This window comes from Tachysurus vachellii, chromosome 24 (genome assembly GCF_030014155.1).
Source record: "Tachysurus vachellii isolate PV-2020 chromosome 24, HZAU_Pvac_v1, whole genome shotgun sequence".
NCBI classification, from domain to species: domain Eukaryota; kingdom Metazoa; phylum Chordata; class Actinopteri; order Siluriformes; family Bagridae; genus Tachysurus; species Tachysurus vachellii.
In genome coordinates this window covers 9,960,629-9,980,402 of record NC_083483.1, presented here as the reverse complement: position 1 = coordinate 9,980,402, position 19,774 = coordinate 9,960,629, and the positions used below count along the sequence as shown (strand labels likewise).

General features: G+C 39.4%; 1 protein-coding gene across 7 annotated transcripts in view; it reads right to left on the bottom strand.

The window, feature by feature from the left end:
• The window catches only part of atp11a (ATPase phospholipid transporting 11A), an 81,732-nt gene that overhangs the window by 21,264 nt on the left and 40,694 nt on the right, over positions 1-19,774 (bottom strand). For all 7 annotated transcript variants that reach the window (XM_060860003.1, XM_060860001.1, XM_060860002.1 and 4 more), the window contains exons 7-22: positions 19,498-19,601; positions 18,309-18,359; positions 17,963-18,027; positions 16,337-16,418; positions 15,684-15,834; positions 14,675-14,872; positions 14,294-14,467; positions 12,753-12,919; positions 11,226-11,297; positions 10,546-10,619; positions 9,579-9,682; positions 6,676-6,857; positions 3,549-3,800; positions 2,841-3,015; positions 1,207-1,309; positions 298-443 (exon numbers count right to left, since the gene is read on the bottom strand). In XM_060860003.1, the coding sequence (XP_060715986.1) occupies positions 298-443; positions 1,207-1,309; positions 2,841-3,015; positions 3,549-3,800; positions 6,676-6,857; positions 9,579-9,682; positions 10,546-10,619; positions 11,226-11,297; positions 12,753-12,919; positions 14,294-14,467; positions 14,675-14,872; positions 15,684-15,834; positions 16,337-16,418; positions 17,963-18,027; positions 18,309-18,359; positions 19,498-19,601 (2,100 nt within the window). The remainder of the gene's footprint in view (positions 1-297; positions 444-1,206; positions 1,310-2,840; positions 3,016-3,548; positions 3,801-6,675; positions 6,858-9,578; positions 9,683-10,545; positions 10,620-11,225; positions 11,298-12,752; positions 12,920-14,293; positions 14,468-14,674; positions 14,873-15,683; positions 15,835-16,336; positions 16,419-17,962; positions 18,028-18,308; positions 18,360-19,497; positions 19,602-19,774) is intronic.

Genomic DNA, 19,774 nt, shown 5'->3' with positions numbered 1-19,774 from the left:
AAATAGTGTAAAATATTTAATAGAGTAGAATAGGGCAGTTGAAGTTAACTTTATTAAGTAGTGTAGTGTAGTGTAGTGTAGTGTAGTGTAGTATAGTGTAGTGTAGTGAAGATAAACATAGAGGCAATTTACTGTCAACATCCACAACACTGAAGACACTGAGCAAGTACACAAGTGAAGCACAAGACTTAAAGTACACAATAAACTTAACCAGGAATAAGAACAAATGCATCTCTACACCCATCTCTATGCAACTCCACGTTATTTACAGCCTGAGCCTGAGGCTTCTGCAGATACCTTGTAGAAGAAGTATTGCACCAGCTCGGCTATTCTGATGTAGTAGTAATGGCCGTGCACCAGCAGCATCTTCTTCAGGTGCTTAAATTTGGGAATTGCATAGTCACTGTTACGGGCTGCCTGTCTTCCCTCCTTACCCATGATGCCTAGAAACAGAATGAACGAAATAGTCTTAGGAAGCCAAAGCATGTAAGATTAAGGCAAAGTAAAGGAGAGAAACCGAAGACTTTTGGGTAATCGGGGGCGACGGCTGCAAGAAACAAGTATTGGTTTAGTTACAGTGCATCACACTGAATACTGCGATACAGTAGAAACCGTACTGCTGATTTACATTCCAAAATGTAAATATAAAATGAGTCAGAAATCTAAAAATAATTAACAACTCTTTTATGAAATTTGGAACAACCATAAAATACTGTGGAATCATCCAGGCTTCACGTACCTTTTATCCTAATAACAGCAGTGCATGAACCATTTAAATAGTCATTCAAATAAAGACAATGTTTACTTTTCCAGCTCTTCATCTTCACAGAGTTTATTGTGTGCATTTAAGAGAGTGATTACCATCTGTTTTTCCTTATGGTAGCTGAATCGGATGTGTAAAGTCTCCACGCTGTCATGAGGGGATTCGGCATAATAATAACTCATTTTTGCTCACAGTGAGCGCACTGCTCTTCAGCCCTGGCTCATACACATCACAAAGCAAGAAATGTATTCTTTCATTCATTAAATAAACAAAAATAAATAAATAAAACATCGCTAAAGCCGCTGGAAGACCTGCTGAGTGTTCAGAGGTATTGCAATAAAATGAACATTGAAGAGTTACAGTAATGCGAATACAGCAGCTCTGTTTAGAGTTGTGCCGAACCAGTGTTTAAACATATCTGCTGGTTGGAAGTAAGAGCTTACCGATGCCCACATGAGCTTCCAGGATCATGCTGACATCATTGGCACCGTCTCCGATGGCCAGAGTGATGGGATGCTCCTTTGACGTCTTTATCAGCTTAACGATCTGTAAGAGCAGAACCGAGTTTCGAGACTTTACACAGAAAAACTTATTTTCGGAAAATGGGATGGGGATGTGCTTGGGCATTTCTTAACTTTGGGCCATGTAATACTGCAAGACTGATATTTTTAGACTGGTTTATTTTAAACCGTAACACATCTAACTGTCTGAAATTAAATATACCATGTCTTGCTCTAGGTGAAAGTACAAGAAAAGCTGAAAGGAGAAAATTCTCATGGTGACAATAACAGCAGCAGCTTGACAGAGAGATCGGATTGCAAGTTTTAGCAGGATCTTTTACACATGACACAAAAGTGAACATCAGACTAAGTGAAATAAGGATTTGTTCTACAAGTGTAAACTTGTGCAAAACTCTAAGAACAGAGACCAGGAGTGTCTCAGTCACTCTCTCAGTCTCTCTGTGTCTGTGTGTGTCTCTCTTTCTGTGTCTGTGTGTGTGTCTCTCTTTCTGTGTCTGTGTGTGTGTCTCTCTTTCTGTGTCTGTGTGCGTGTCTCTCTTTCTGTGTCTGTGTGCGTGTCTCTCTTTCTGTGTCTGTGTGCGTGTCTCTCTTTCTGTGTCTGTGTGCGTGTCTCTCTTTCTGTGTCTGTGCGTGTCTCTCTTTCTGTGTCTGTGCGTGTCTCTCTTTCTGTGTCTGTGCGTGTCTCTCTTTCTGTGTCTGTGTGCGTGTCTCTCTTTCCGTGTCTGTGTGCGTGTCTCTCTTTCCGTGTCTGTGTGCGTGTCTCTCTTTCCGTGTCTGTGTGTGTCTCTCTTTCCGTGTCTGTGTGTGTCTCTCTTTCTGTGTCTGTGTGTGTCTCTCTTTCTGTGTCTGTGTGTGTCTCCCGTTCTGTGTCTGTGTGTGTCTCCCGTTCTGTGTCTGTGTGTGTCTCCCGTTCTGTGTCTGTGTGTGTCTCTCGTTCTGTGTGTGTCTCTCGTTCTGTGTCTGTGTGTGTCTCTCGTTCCGTGTCTGTGTGTGTCTCTCGTTCCGTGTCTGTGTGTGTCTCTCGTTCCGTGTCTGTGTGTGTCTCTCGTTCCGTGTCTGTGTGTGTCTCTCTTTCCGTGTCTGTGTGTGTCTCTCGTTCCGTGTCTGTGTGTGTCTCTCGTTCCGTATCTGTGTGTGTCTCTCGTTCTCTGTCTGTCGTTCTCTGTGTCTGTCGTTCTCTGTGTCTGTCGTTCTCTGTGTCTGTCGTTCTCTGTGTCTGTCGTTCTCTGTGTCTGTCGTTCTCTGTGTCTGTCGTTCTCTGTGTCTGTCGTTCACCAACTAGGGAGCTGATTGAGACGCATCCCGTATGGTGTGTAAAATTGTGACACGTTCTGAGATCAATATATCATTAATGTTCTTTATAACGGCGTGAGCTTGTGCCTCAGACTCATACTCATGAGCCTTGAGGCAATAAAATTTGCTTTGTTTATGATCTGAAATCTCAATCTGAACACAGCAGCTTTCTTGTGTGAAGGGACTCTGAATGTGGCTCGGCAGCAGGGATCATAACCTCATGACAACAGCTGGAAGTGACTGGCTAGAAGGAATGTAGTTACCTGCGCTTTCTGAAGCGGGGCCATGCGGCAGCACAGCACGGCGCTGCAGTTCCTGCAGATCTCCAGGAAGATCTCTTTGTAGTTTCCTGTACTGCCGTTCTGCGCTGGTTTCAGCACTGCAGACAGAGTGGCTCCGTCGATGATCAGCCCGTAATCCATGAACTCGTTAGACAGGCTGCGGAAAACACACGTATACACACACGAGTTCACACACAATGCGCTTGATAAAGAAACAAAGGCTGCATGATGATCATCTGTTAACCACTATAGCAGGACTAACTTATAATTAAAATCTAGTGAGCTTGGACCTTCTTAATCGACCCTCAATCGATCTGTGCTTTGATGGTTTGTTAAATGTAATCTGTAGTTCAGGGATAAACCAATTCATAACAATTTCCAATTTGTAATATATTTCTAAGCCATGTTAAGGAAAATAAACGGATGTGCATTGATTAGTTTTGTGCACTATGCTTGATTCTATTACTGAGAGCATGTGTGTGTGTGTGTGTGTGCGTGTGAGAGTGTGTGTGTGCGTGTAATATTATGATTCTGCATGTGTGTGTGTGTGTATGTATGTGTGTGTGTGTGTATCTCCACTTATCACATCAGTCAACGTACTGCGTGTCTTATACATATTTATTTTCTACACTACACAATTTTGTGTGTGTGTGTGTGTGTGTGTGTGTGTGTAAAAGCAAGATATCCCACCCAGAGAACGTGTCTCGGCTCATGGTGCCATGCTGCCGCAGTACGGTTCTGCTCAGGTCAAACAGCACATCGTGCAGGCTCTGCTCCTCCGTCCTCTTGGTGGTCAGTTCCAGGATCTGCGTGCTCCTGCGGAACAGCTTGCTGGCGTAGCACGTTGCAGCCGCCGTCTCCATCTTATCACCGGTGAGGACCCACACTTTCATGCCTGCCTTGTGTAAGGACTCGATGGTGTCGGCCGCTTTGTCTTGCAGCCTGGAAACAAGAACGGTACCCTTGATTCACAAGAGATTACTGTAGAGCATGTGTTAGAACAGTATCTCACAGAAGTGAGTACACCCCTCACATTTTTGTAAATATTTTATTGGAACTTTTCATGTGACAAAACTGAAGATATGACACTTTGCTACGATGTAAAGTAGTAAAATATCTCAACACGCAGCCATTAATGTCTTAACCGCTGGCCACAAAAGTGAGTACACCCCTATGTGAAAATGTCCAAATTGAGCCCAATTAGCCATTTTCTCTCCTATACTGCATCAAATTGGTCTGCATGGCTGTCGTCCCAGAGGGGAGCCTCTTCTAAAGATGATGCAGAAAAAAGCCTGCAAACAGTTTGATGAAGACAAGTAGACTAAGGACATGGATTACTGGAACTATGTCCTGTGGTGGCAACCAGGTAAGGACTACAAAGACAAGTGTGTCTTGCCTACAGTCAAGCATGGTGGTGGGAGTGTCATGGTCCGGGGCTGCATGAGTGCTTCCGGCACTAGGGAGCTACGGTTCATTGAGGAAACCATGAATGCCAACATGTACTGTGACATACTGAAGCAGAGCATAATCCCCTCCCTTCAGAGACTGGGCCGCAGGGCAGTATTCCAACATGATCATGACCACCAAACACCTCCGAGACAACCACTGCCTTGCTAAAGAAGATGAGGGTAAAAGTGATGGACTGGCCAAGCATGTCTCCAAACACTAAACCCTATTGAGTATCTGTGGGACATCCTCAAACAGAAGGTGGAGGAGAGCAAGGTCTTTAACATCCACCAGCTCTGTGATGTCGTCATGGAGAAGTGGAAGAGGACTCCAGTGGCAACCTGTGACGCTCTGGTGAACTCCATGCCCAAGAGGCTAAAGGCAGGACTGGAAAATAATGGTGGCCACACAAAATATTAACACGTCGGGCCCAATTTGGACATTTTCACTTACTGTAGGGGTGTGCTCGCGTTTGTGGCCAGCGGTTTAGACATATTTTGAGGGGACAGCAAATGTACACTGTTATAAAAGCTTTACACTCTCTACTTTACATCGTAGCAAAGTGTCATTTCTTCAGTGTTGTCACATGAAAATATATAATAAAACATTTACAAAAATGTGAGTGGTGTACAAACTTCTGTGAGATACTGTAGATTCTGTGAGATACTGTAAGTAATGCAAAAGTTACTTAAGCGTCTTTTCTTTTTTTTTTAAAGATGTATCTTAACAACATATTACAAATATTACAAATTTAATTTCAGTTTTTTTTGTGGCAGGAGATTCTTAAAATGTGCCTTATATTCAGGTTTTTAGTGGAATATTGGAACAACATGAGAGAACTCCTCTACAGTTTTCACAAAATGGTGCAAAAAAAAGAAAAGGTGACCTCATCACGTCATGAGAACGCTTCACGCTGCCACTGAGGTTATCATATCTCAAAGAACCACTATTTCCAACCGTGGTGAGCAGAAAAGCATCTCAAACTGCACAATACATTAAAGCATGAGACGGACGAGCTGCAGCAGCTCAACACATCGCATTCCACCTGCTCCTGCTGAGGTCATTAAGTGTACAGTGTTTCTTTTCCTGAAGTTGCACTATCACTAGCAGTACAGTAACTGCTCTGCTCTGGGTAGCGGTGAGAGGAGCTGATCCCGAGTCGTCCTGTCACAGGCTGTTTCACTCGATAATTAAGCTGCACAGCAGCAAGGAGTCGCAGTCCTGCTCCGGTGCCAGACAATTACTGCACGAAACCCCCCACTGAGCATCGCCTGCTGCACTGCGACTCATCAAGAGCTGCCAGGACTCATTCTGCTCCAGGCTCAACACTTTCATTTGGCTCCGGCTCACTCCTACACATTCCTTCACTCCTGCTGCCACTGTTTAGATTTCTAACCCTTTATTTAATTCGAACTCGGTGAGTTTTTTAAGACTCCAGATCACCCTTTAACCCTCAGTTTATTTGTCTTCCAAAAGGGAGATTTGGGAATTTAAGGCACTTTATTTGCTGACTGACTTCACTGCAAAGTACTTAATGTACTTTCACATTTCAGAGCAGGCAAAAGCTGAAAAGAAATTATGTGTAGTCCCACAGAGATGGAAGGAGGGTCGAGATTTACGCACACTCAGGTTTATACCCTAGAAATGTTATTTGTCTAACCATAATGCAAATGTACAATCATGTTATCACACTAAACTCTGAATACTCATGCTGTGTAATAGGAACACTCCCAAGTACTGTGTGGTTAGCATGTACACACACACACACTCACTCACTCACTCACTCACTCACACACTCACTCACACACTCACTCACACACTCACTCACACACTCACTCACACACTCACTCTCACTCACTCACTCTCACTCACTCACTCTCACTCACTCTCACTCACTCTCACTCACTCTCACTCACTCTCACTCACTCTCACTCACTCTCACACACTCTCACACACACACTCTCTCTCTCTCACACTCTCTCTCACACTCTCTCTCACACTCTCTCTCACACTCTCTCTCACACTCTCTCTCTCACACACACACACACACACACACAAAATCCTAATTTGCTTGACTAATAACTGTATACATGATGTCCAGTCTGAAAGACTTCTAAGAGCATTGGCTGTATCCCCACTTCATCAACGAGCCACAAATCAATTCAAGAGGGCTCTAATTACTTTACCCCACACGTTAATTGCTGACACCGGAGCCTAACGGATAGACTTTATTGACTGGCTGAGAATGCATGACTGCTGCATCAGTACAAGCACAACCTACATGTACAGAAGGGACAATTACATTGATGTCAGACTGAAATTGAGTCATAATCTCTTTTGGTCCCTTAAGATTCGTTGATTCATGTCTCACCTGTCCTCGACAGCTGTTGCTCCCAAAAGGATGAAATCCCTCTCGATCAGGTCATACGTCTCAGCCAGCTTCCTGTCTCGCTCCTGCAGAGCTAGCTTAGCGCTGTTGATGAGATGACACACTTCCTCATAATCCTCCTGAGAAAGCTTCTTGTACGCTACGCAAAGTGTCCGTAAACCCTCCTACAATGTGGGAGCAAGTAGATCAAACACACAAAAAAACAAATATTTAAACAATTAGTTAAAAAAGACAAGATAGGAAAAGTTGCTAAAGAAGAAGGGGGAATACAGTGCATTAATAAATAAATATTTAAAATACAGTAATACCTCAAGATACGAGTTTAATTCGTTCCGTGACCTTGCTCGTATCTCAAAGCAATTTTCCCCATTTAAATGAATTGAAATCCCATTAATCCGTTCCAGCTCGCAAAAGTCCACTCCAGTTGTTTTGTTTATGTGTTTTGAATATGAAAAATGTACAGTACCTGTATATATAAATGACAAATATTGTATAAAAACATACAGTAATAAAAGAGAATGTTAAAAAAATAAACTGGTTTTACTTTACGGAAGATGTGCACAGAGGTTGAGGGAGGAGTAAACAGGCGGAGGAGTAAACAGGCGGAGGAGTTAGGAGGAATTACACTTTCGTTCACTTACTCGCTACTGTACACTCTTAATGGAACTTAACTAAAATTAACAAACTTAACTGAAATTCTCTTAACTGAACTTAATTGCTACAATTTCTGTTTTCTTTACATAAATTTTGCTTAATTTTCTTCATCGCGTTTCTCTTCACTTGTTTTTGCCTTTGTTGTCACTCTTTCCTCACTTACATCTGCCGGTCGTTTTAATAAAAACCTGTCCGGTCGGCATATCAGATGCGGTGTAGTCGCACAAGTTCAAATTTTTTAACGGATCCAACGCTCAAAACGGATCTGAAAATTACGGATCCACAGATGGTCGGCACCTCACGCAGCGCCTTTGCGACTCTCCATAGGAAATGAATGACTTCCTGTTTATCGGCCGTCGTTTGACGTGTGCAGTGGAAAGGCGGCTTTAACCAAGTGAGACGCGGGAAGCTGAGGCGGGGAAACAGAGCACATGTGGTTGTTGGGGATCTTTGTTTCGGCGGCGGCGGCTCGGATGCTTGTATCTCAAAAATTTGCTCGTATCTTAAGCCAAAAATATGGTCGAATCACAGCTCGTATCTCAAAAAATTAGTATATCAAAGCACTCGTATCTTGAGATATCTCTGTATTACGATAAAATGATGATATTTTATATAAATGCTGGAAACCATAGAGATAACACAAACACAAACAGTTTCATAGTGTACCTTCTGTATAACGTACCAAAAAGGGCAAAGTTTACATTTCCTGTGATATTTTAAAAGAGAAAATATACTCTATGTATATCTGTATAAATCATCTTAACTTACTTAAACGTGAATTAAAAAAGAAAATCTGCTAGCAAATTGTCCTCCAAAGTAACTGCTGAAGTTTGAGAGTACATTTTTTTATATCTCACGTGATGCTGGTGTTATTTCAACCCTACTGGCTCTAGCGAGTGCCTCTGCCTCACTATAGTAACGACATCCAAATTTGCATCATCTCTAGTCAACAAGCCTCGATGAATCTGTCGACAGTGGGGTTTAGTGAGAGAGAGTCAGTTTCCCACTGCAGCTCAGTCTGAGTCTGAAAATACTTTACAAATTGAACCTGACCTCGGATCAGATTTCACCCAAAACCCAAAATAGAGATCAACAACAATGCTTTACAGCTTACAGACTTTAAATATAGAGGATGACTGGAAGAATGTTCTACTTGCTCTTTCTGGCATTCGTGATTTGAATCTTTTTTCCCTTTTTGTTTTTGCATATTCGAATTTTATAAAATGTGACTGACTTTGTACCGTTCTGTACAGGGACTACGAATAAACAGCCTTTGGCTAGCTCTGGTCTATTTCCAGTAATGTTTTATTCGATTTCTAATGATAACTCCTAAACCCTGAAGTTCACTAGGACATTAAGCTTAAAAAAATATATTTCTTAAAATTTATTTCGGATATCACCACATGATAGCGGTGAAATTATAAACAGTGAAAATTGATGACATTTCCATGGAAATAAATTAGTATTTAAAAGGTGAAATTAAGGTGTGTTCATTCCTCCTCTTGTCTACTAGGTGAGACATGGCTGGGTCGGGTGATCCCTGACACTTACTCAGATTAAGTTTGGGCTGATAAATTGATTAGGATTGGTCGAATATGGACCAATCGGTGAAATTATGAAAATGTACAATACAGAACATCAATAAGCAGCTGGTTCTGCTCTGATCTCCCATCATCAAGCTGTTTCCACCTGCTACTCACTTGGTTTTTACTGGTTGTTGTTTTATTCTGTATAAGTTGGAGAGACTGTTGTGAAAATCCCAAGAGATCAGCAGTTTCTGAAATCCTCTAACCAACCCAACATCCATGCCACGGTTCACAAAGACACCGAGTTCCCACTTCTACAGCATTATTATTCTTGAGTGGCTGATTATACATGATTGGCTGATTAGATAACTTAATGAAAGAGCAGGTGTACAGGTGCTCCATAATAAATGGAATGTTAAGTATATAATCGAATACATTAATAACCCTGTGATTAGTCTTTTTTCTGTTTATTTTAAAATCTTAAACGATTTAAGGACCGATTTTACACAGAAATTGAAAACCAAAAGGGAGTTTCACAACAAGGGCTTTATTTTCATACATTTCTGATGCTAAGGTGCTGAAAAAACTCCTAACCCAGCAAAAACTATCCAAGAAACACAAGAGTCTTAAGGAACTGACATTATTCAGTGTGTTAGCTATAAATAACTTCAGGTGAAATGATAAATGAGGCACTTTTTTGCTCACCACAGCGTTACGCTCTACCCGAGCTCGGACCTCGTCTACTTTCCCTGAGATGACTCGGGGAAAAATGGACGAGTCGGCACCTTTGCAAAACAGGTAGTAGTCCCCTGAGAGGAAGGAAGAAAACATACAAACGAGAAACAATTAAATCAAAAAACAAACAAATGATAAAAAGCAAATCAGGGCTGAAGTGAGTACAATTGATTTACATCAGCTTGTACAGCAGGATGTATGCTTGTAGCATGTTTAGCACACGCTGTCCCAGTTTCTCATGCACCGCACACACCACACACACCTCACACGCTCACACACCACGCTCATATGCATTAAGGGTATGTGGTAGAATAGTGGTTAAGGTGTTGGACTACTGATCTACTGAGGGTGTGAGTTCAAATCCCAGGGCCACTCATCTGCCACTGAAGGGCCCTTAACCCTCAATTGCTCAGCTGTATAAATGAGATAAATTTAAGTCGCTCTGGATAAGGTCATCTGTCAAATGCCATGAATGTACAGTAAATACACACACACACACAGCTCAGCAGGAATGCTTAATCCTGGCAGACGGACATCTACATGTTGGTTGGTTTTAACAATGTCCTACATTCTCCACACTACTTTTTAATTACACACCTCTGTGGATATTACCTATTCAACACCGTAGTAACTGTGCTAACAGGACCATCGCTTCTGTGAGCTTGAAAGATGCTTAATTTATAGTCAGTCTTTGGCAAAAATTTGGCAAATGTGACTACTAAGCAGATGGCAACACTGAATATAAGAAAATCTAATTATAGGAACAAAATATTTTTTGGCCTAGCCCTGATTTTATCACCACAATTATAAATCTAATTATTAATGTCACTGCTCATGATACATATTTACTTTTACTGACTCGAACCCTCTTCAGGTGATGTTTTGTGTGGTAAACTCCTAAAGTAATATAGTGCTTTTTAATGTTTAGTGCTCTTACCTGAGCTGGATCTGACAATAACACTCATCCTCCGTCTCACAGAATCGAAGTTTAACACCTCCATCAATTCAAACCTGGAAACACAAACACATACACACACTAATATGAGTAGTGTTTTCTTTTTATTAAGAAGATGGGCACTACAGCTGAACAGTGTCAATGTGATTATACATCCCTGAGCCAAAGGAAGTGAGTAATCCTCTAAGTGACTCACACAGTAGGCACAGGCGCATACACACACACAGAACAATAGGTGGTGTGCACTTGGCCCTCAGAGATATTTATGAGTTATGATACAATAGTGTGTGTGTGTGTGTGTGTGTGTGTCCTTGTGCACTCCTCTGTAAGGCATCATGTTGCGGAGCTAATTACAGCCGTTTCAGACATGCACTTTGTCCTCTAGGACAGGAGTGAAGGTCACACACATTATGTCTGCATGACTTACACACAACATGAACACACACCTGTTCCTACACACCTCCTAATTAACCTCAGAGTGCAGCTGGGTGTCTAGACTACTTCATGGCTAACTTGTGCAGCCAGTCATAACACAGATATAATGTTATTATGCAAACACCTGTGAACATTACTAAAGCCAGTGTATCTGTAAGCTGTATGGGTCTCCTCGCTATCAGATTCAAATATTAGTTTAGCGTGTTATTCTAGCGCTGTAGACTTGCCTCTCAATCTCTTCCTCCCTGTTGAGGATCTCCATGTGGTTGTCCTTCAGTCGCAGGTAGGTGAAGCCCAGCCTAATAACAGAGAGACATAGGGTTCTGATGAGTGACCACTGATCAGCTGATCCAGGATCAGTGTAGCAGTGTGTGAGGCGAAACTTATCATCTGGTTTTCTGCAGTGTTGTGGATTTTAAGGGCTCATTACATATAACTGTAGTCTCCCAAATAAATTCAGAGCTTTAGAGTATAATTTGCTCATACTCATCATCATGTTACACTGCTTTAAATGTCATCAAATATTGTAATACAACGAAGAAAAATATCAACTACAGGCATGAGATGAAGAACTGTATTTATAGTAATACATCTGATAATATCACTACTTCAATAATAACTACTACTTCCATAATTATTAATAATAATAATAATAATAATAATAATAATAATAATAATAAAAGAGACACTAAGGCTAAAAATATAAAAACAAATGTATTGTCCTAACAGTAGAACATTAATTTTGTCACGATGAAGATGACAAGATGCCACTACTACTACATATACTAACAAAGCTATTAATATAAATAATTATTATACTTATAATACTACTAACATTACTACTAAATGCTAACACTAATAATGTAAATACACTTACCAAAAGTACTAATACAGCTAATACTACTACAGCTAGCAGTACCAATAATAATAATAAGAATAAGAAAAATACTATTATTATTATTATTATTATTATTATTATTATTATTATTATTATTATTAAGAAGAAGAAAAATTAGATTATTATAAGAATTAACTCCCTGGTTATTGAGAATCCCTGGTGGTGAGAATTAACTCCCTGGTTATTATTATATTATTATAATTCATTGGTATTAGTATTAGTTGTAGTATTACTACTTACATTATTAGCATTGTTTTTATTTTTATTAGTAGTAGTAGTAGTATTTGAATTATTAGTGTTCGTAGCAGCAGTGGCATCTTGCTCATCATGTACAAGCGAATAATAATAATAATAAAATAATAAATTTAATAATAAAAGAAATAATCCATTGTCAGGTCAGTGAAGGAGTTTGAACTAAATGAAACTGAATTGAACTGAACTGGGTGTTGCCTGTTTGGTGCATGACATTTACTGGAGCCAATCATTTGTCACTTTATTTCATGACTAATTTGCATAAAATAGAAAACCTCTATTTGAACACTGACACTGGAATCACGGAATTGTGTTACAAACTTAAACAGGAAGTGAACAGCTGTCTCAGAACGTGTGAACGTGTGTCTGCCTGCTTGTATGAGCACCAGGTGAGAATGAAGAATATAGATTGTTAATCTCAAGGCCTCAAGAGGATCGGAGTATTCTGAAAGGGTGAATGCTGTAACATTGTTATTTTTACGCAATGGCAATAACAGTGAGGCAGGTGTTAATTCCTGAATGATAACACCTGTGTGTGTGTGTGTGTGTGTTAGTTTTCCATCATGGTGTGTTCTTTATTTATGCTTGACTGTGTGCGTCTCACCTCTTCATGCCCTCCACCAGCGCCACCTCATCAGGAGAGGAGGATATGTAGAAGGACGAGGATTTTCCCTGGTGGATTCCCCGCTTAATGCCGTCCACTGTCTCCTCCTCCTTCACTTGCACTGTGTGACACAAGCATAGAGCCCGGAAAAACAGCTCCTCATGCTCCTGAAACCAGAACAAACATACTCACGAGGGGGCTGTTGCTGGTCATCTACAACATGTAAAGTGGGCAGGGGGTAATCTGTAGTGATGCGTGTACAGGTTTTATTCTCACTAATCACAAGCTTGATGTCACACCAACATATCTCGTTCATCAAGACTACATGTTCTTCAGCGAACTCTTTAGGTTGCAAAGAAGCCATGTGACTGATTGGTTAATTGTACAGGCATTAATCCTATTAGAATGGGTTTATGTGTCCATTATACAGCCTAACTACAGGTGTAACTGTTGCAGGTTTTATTCACTGATTATAAACAGCATTACCCTACTGTTCCTTCCTAATGTCATCCTTTTCTCCACCTCCTTTACCTGCACTCTGTGCCAACAGTTTTATTCAAAGTAGATTAACATCTCAACGTAAGGTCTAATTACAAAGAGTGTGTAGGACACCACGGCCCCGCCTCACTTGTCTGAAGCCTGAGCTCTTCTCTGGTAAACAATACTTTTCCCTAATGATGCATGATTGCTGGGACAGAGGCTGTCAGTGGCAAAATAAATTAAAGTGCTTAAGCAAGATGATGTGCCCGGAAAATAAAATACGTCGTTCAGAACCTAATCGTGGTATTAAACCCGACTCCCATACAGTCAAACCACTTTTAAACCTGAGCAGGACGTAACAGACGAATCTGTCAGGCTAAAAATCTTTCCGCCAAAAAACTTGACTGACTTAACGTTGATGTGCGAGATTACATTTAAAAGTATAATCGCACAGGAAAGGATGAGATGTAATTAATGAGTTCTTCAATAAGCCATTTTCTTAATCAGACACATTCATTTGTCTTATGTCACTTGAGGTGATTTATCATACTCGAGAATGAGAGAGGGGAAGAAAGCGAGACTTCATTTCGATTCCTCTGAGTGAGCGAATGGACTTTAAATTATTCTGGCCATCCAACCATAACTTCACACATCCACTCACTAAGAACTGCTTTTTTTTTTTTTTTTTTTTTTAAACAGACTGCAGAAACTTAGAGGATTCAACATATCACAGATTATTTCTTAACATGACTAAAATAGATGTGTAGTCAGTATAGTGTAGAAATGAAAGCTGTAAGCAGAGGAAAGACAGATTATTATTCCGTGTAGGATGTGATGTGAAAGACAATTCATTAGAAAAATTTGTTTTTATCAATGCATAGACTGAATACTATAAATTTTCCAATTGCTATTTTTCTCATTTAAAGGTCAATATACCGTAAATGTAATATTACAACAACAACAACAAAAATTCCATATAAATTAGGTGTAACATACTAATACGACATGAACTAAACAAAGAAAAAGATATTTTTTATATTTTTAGCAGGATTAGGGCTCACCTTTCTCTCGCTGCAGGGTGACGAGTCGATCATGTCGATGCTGCTGGCTCCAGATATGATCTGGCCATTACAGATGACGTGCGGTACATACACATGGCCATCCACACAGCACTCGATAAACTCCATGTTGTTTTCCGTTAGAGTTCCTGTCTTATCAGTGAAGACATACTCCACCTGAGAAAAACAGACACAAAAGATGGTTAACAGAGGTGTTGCAGTATGCAAAAAATAAATAAACTAAAAAATTGAGTGCAATTACACTGTATAAATTGAATCAATAAAATATATAAGATATAATTTATATCATTTAAAAAAATGTAAAAAAAAATTAAATAAAAGTTGAAATACTCATCCAAACAGTACTGTCTGGTTGGCTCTCACCTGCCCGAGTTCTTCGTTAAGATCCGAGGTGTTAACAAGTGCTCCCTCTCCCAGCTCTTCGTCGAACATCTCGTCGTCCCAAGTAATAAAATAAGAGCCCAGAAACTTCTGCATTTCCACAGTCACGTACATGGACACAGGAATGATGTAGTTGAAGAGGACCATAAAAGCCAGGAAGTCCGTGAAGGCCCGTATTAACTTAGGGTTAGAAGATAAAAGAAATGTAGCGTGTTCAATCAGATATTTGTGTTTTTGTTTTTTTTTTACAATCTAAATACACAAATCTAGCAATATAGCTGACTAGCAATTGAAGTATTTCAAACAGACAATTATTTCCATCATTATCTCTTGACAAAGTAATCAGAAATTTTAACATTTTCCTCAGATTTGATAGCTAATTCCTAAGAAATACATTTCTGAGGTAATCTGCACTGTAACCAAACATTCCTCACAGTGTGCTAATTGCCCTCATGTGAACATTACAAGAAATTTGTAAGCACCTTGAACACATTTGAACATGTTATAAGTTAAAGACAAACACACAAGGTGCATTCAACAACGTGCATTCAAAGCAGAAAGAAAACACAATCTGCTAAGAAACAGAGCTCACAGTGCTAGCATATTTAGCTTGTTGTTTTGTCCAAACAACATTGTAGAGACATAGCAATGATGAAAAGTAAACAAAATCATCTAGGGGTATAAACATTCTCCTCAGATGTGTTAGTAAATTACTTAATTTGTTATGACTAAAACTGCACTGCAGTTACACATAGCATTACATGCTAACTAAACTTCAGTGTCTTCTGCCAAACTGGGAAACAACACTGATGTACAATTTAATGACAATACAATGTCACAATAGTCTAATAGTGTTTTTTAATTATGTGTTAGTAAACAAAAGGGAAGCTTACCAGTAAGCCATACTAAAACAGGTATTAATTAAAAGCTTCACAAGAATCTACAAAACACAGTCTGAAACAGGAAAAGTCCTTTAGTGCACTGGACGTACTATGTGACGTTGGCGCTCGGTCTCTGTTTTTTGGTTGTACCAGGGTTCATCACGGTTGGGGTCGGCCTGCCACATGTACTTGAGAATAGTGTTGATTAGAGCTTTACTGATCAAGATGCAGAGATAAACCACCAGGTACGCATTCATAGACCTGCAAGAGCAGAAGAAAAAAAAGTTCCTCTGATTTAATGTCAAAGACAAGATTATAGAAAAAGAAATGTAAAAAAAATATCAATGAGCTTGTACAGAGATTTGGAGAAGGGTCAGCGAGTTTGTTATAGCTCAAACTAAGTTTCAATAGATCCTCTGCTGTATAACCTGAAGATCGTCACTTCTATTAGATCACAGCAGCTATCAGTAGAGTTATTAAGGAAATAAGGGCCGGAAATTACGTTCTAAAAAGATCACAGTGACACAGAATTATGTCCCATCCACCGACCTTTAACTGCCTTCTATAAACTTCTGAGTGAAACTGGATATTGCACATCTAGCACAAGTAATTACAAATTATTGAGTAGGCAATCTGCGGTGCTTACCTAACAAGGTAAAAAACATTACATTACAAACCGCAGTCTAGTGTTATTTACTCAGAAAACTGTAATAGGAACTAGAATGCATTAAGTAAAGTACATGAAATGAATAATAAATCTTACTTTTCTACAGCAGAGCGTTTCTGGGATTTGGACTGGTAGTTCAGGGCCATTTTGGTCTCCATGCCAGTGTAGATAGCCACAGCTGCATGAAAACAATCACAAAATGATAAATACAGTAAATGGTATTTGTTAAATTTTTTAATGAGCTAGGCATACATATTTATACAATAAAAAATATTTACATTTACATTTCTGGCATTTAGCAGACATCCTTATCCAGAGTGACTTACATTTTATTTCAATTTATACAAGTGAGCAATTGAGGGTTAAGGGCCTTGCTTAGGGGCCCAGCAGTGGCAGCTTGGAGGACCTGGGAGTCAAACTCATGAACTTCCAATCAGTAGTCCAAGGCCTTAACCACTATTCTACCACAGATCCTAGCCATCTTTCCATCTCTCTATCCGCTACTAAAGATGTTTAAAGACCGGTATGAACATGATTTTATGCATCATGCTGCAGATACATGATTGGTTATTAGGTTAACTACTGTACAAGAACGTGCAGAAGTACAGATGTTTGTAATAAAGTGACTATCTGATGCATCTTTAAGCAAACTAAAAGTGACTGGTACAAATTCTTACATAAAAAATACACACTGTGTATTCCTTGTGTGCTTTAAGTAATTCAGGGTTACATAAGCTAAACTGTGAAAGATCAGATTTGTGTGAATATAGTGTATATCAAATGTACTGGATGTTTTTAAGCTTCACGTCGTTTTCCTGACTGCAGGGAACTGCTCGATTTAATGACCCCTTCTTTCATAAAAAAAATTAAGGACTCAGCCCTAATATAAGCCTAGCGAGAATTCTGATGTAGACAATGGTCTCTCTTTCTTGCTCTTGGTACAATTAAGGACTTCATTCTGATCCTTCAGTCCCATCAACAACTCATTTAATTACAGTGGGAATGGAGCGAGAGAACGGCTTAACGAGCCAAATCACAGCTTTCCCACTCCCTTGCTTTATCTCTCTCATTCTTGCTCTCCTGCGCTTATTCTTTCTTTTACAATTTGCCCTCTTATACCAGTTCTCACCCTCTCAACCATCGTCTTTATCCGACTGGGATTTCAGCTGTGGCTAAGCTATTTCAGTATAATAACACAGCCCCAGCAAATAAATAAATAAAATAAAAAATAATCAAGTAATAAAAAAATACAAGAAAATTCAAGTGTACTTAAATTAAGTGTACATAAACCCTTATTGATTCATTAATATTAATTATGAAACCACAGCACTGTAAAATTGTGTAATCGGCTCAGAGGTTATAGTAACAACAATATAATCTAAGGCTAATAATAATCCTAAAAAAACGGTTGTTTTAAAACAATCATTAAGCTAAGTTTGCTGTAAGGAGATGTTTAATTAAAATGCATAGATGTTCAATTTTCCACCACAGGAAAGTCTTCAGAACAGAGGAATTTAGATGCTTCACAGTAAGTTATAGTTCCAGGTTCACAGTAACACACTGATGCTTTAATCTAGACTCCACAATTTTGCATGAACTGTTGGCAAGCTTCTGAGATAAAAGAGTAACAAAACACTTGAGAGGTGCTGTTATAGGGAAATATTCCTAGTAGCTTTTTGTCCTGAGAGATTGCTAAGATTGCAGGAAACACATTTTTATTACCATATATGAACTCGGTGTTTTTCAGCGTAGCCCCTCGCAGCAGCAAGTTTTCAGAGCCTAGAGGTCTAAAAACAGAGATTAAATTCAGTACAGTATACGCACAACATCGGATAGGCACATTCCCAGAATTTTAAAAAGGTGAAAGAATACGGTGTAATGGATTACATCTCACAAAGCAGATGGCAAACTGCTGCCTCAGATATGTTAACTTTAGGCTTTACTCCAATAGAGATGTGCTCTTTGAAAGCTATAAAAGACTAAAGAATTCAATATTGCACATTCCATCTTTCTTGTACACACAAACTCCTTTAATTAGGGGTCAGCAGCAGCCTGTGTATGGATTTACCTCGCAATGGGCTCATTTCGGTCCAAATAAATATTGATGCGTCCCACAAATCTAGACAGAGACAGAGAGAAGCACAAAATAAGAAGTCGATACAGATACAGGTATCAGGTATCGGTTTGAAAACATGCTCATATACTCGTTAAAAAAAAGTCTCAGATACTGATATGATGCATCATACAGTTATTGCACATTGTCAGGATTAGATGTGACGTATTTTCCATATATGATGTATTAAAGTATATTAAAACCATGTGACGTACAATTAGTATATGATGTCAGGATTATCAAGCTTATGTATTTTATATATATAACCGACATCATGCATTAGGTACATTACTGCTGTTACCATTACTACTATTATGCATCTTATGTATCATCTTTGCTTTATAAAAATGTCAAAACTACAGCAGCTTCTGACAAAGTAACCGAACAAAAAATAATAAAAATTGCAGCCCTAAAACTCAACATGGCGATTACATTACTAGTAGCAAACAGTGGCTATGTGAGAAAAATTGCTGGATGGTAGCTGAGTGAAAATAACAGCTCTAGACTAGTATATTGTTATTGATGCTCAGCCACTATACCGTAAGCCAAAAACAATCATGAAAAAAGTACTTTATTTATAATATCAGCTGCTGCTGTACGTTCTTCATTGTGCCCAAATCTCAGGTAATTCATCTAGCTGGCTAATGCAATTCATCTGAACTCAACTAGAATATAGTGTAAAAAAGAATTTATAAAAAACAGAAAAATCTTCACCAAAGTCACTAATTCTCCTATTGATACAACACTCGTGTGCCCGGGAGCTAAAGGAGCCTCTGTAACCTCATGGATGAGAAAAAAAATGCACTTTTCATGGTCACCATTTAAAGCAACCATAAACAGAGCTGAATATAATGTTCCTTAATTGACATCCCTGATTCACTAATAGCACATCGGTTACTAGTAGGAACCATTAAAAAACGTGTTTGAAGCCGTGCTCGAGCACATGAGTATATTGCGTTTGTATTTATTGCTCAGCTGCTCTTGGATGAATGTTCGTTCACGCCTTTTAGTGTTAAATCTAATGTGTGATGTGACACAAGAGGGAGTCTCTGATACTGTATATTGTGTGTGTTTCAGCCACACACGTATGTGACCTTTGAGTTGCTGAGGTTGAGCTGTTTATATGACAAGGGTAAGGACTCACTTGTAGAGGTCTGGTTGGGGTTGTTCACATTCTATCGTGGCCTGCAGTTGGTCCACCTCCTTCTCTGTATTAAAGGCCTTGGTGTCCTGAACGGCATAATAGGTCTTTGTGTGGAGAGAAGAGAATAACAGTGAGCGGTCAGAATGCCAAGGACACACACACAGACACACACACACACACACACACACTCAGACACACACACAGTCTAAAGAATTCAATTTCAGTTGCACCAGCTCAGATTACAACTCAATTCAACTACAACTACAACTACAATAAA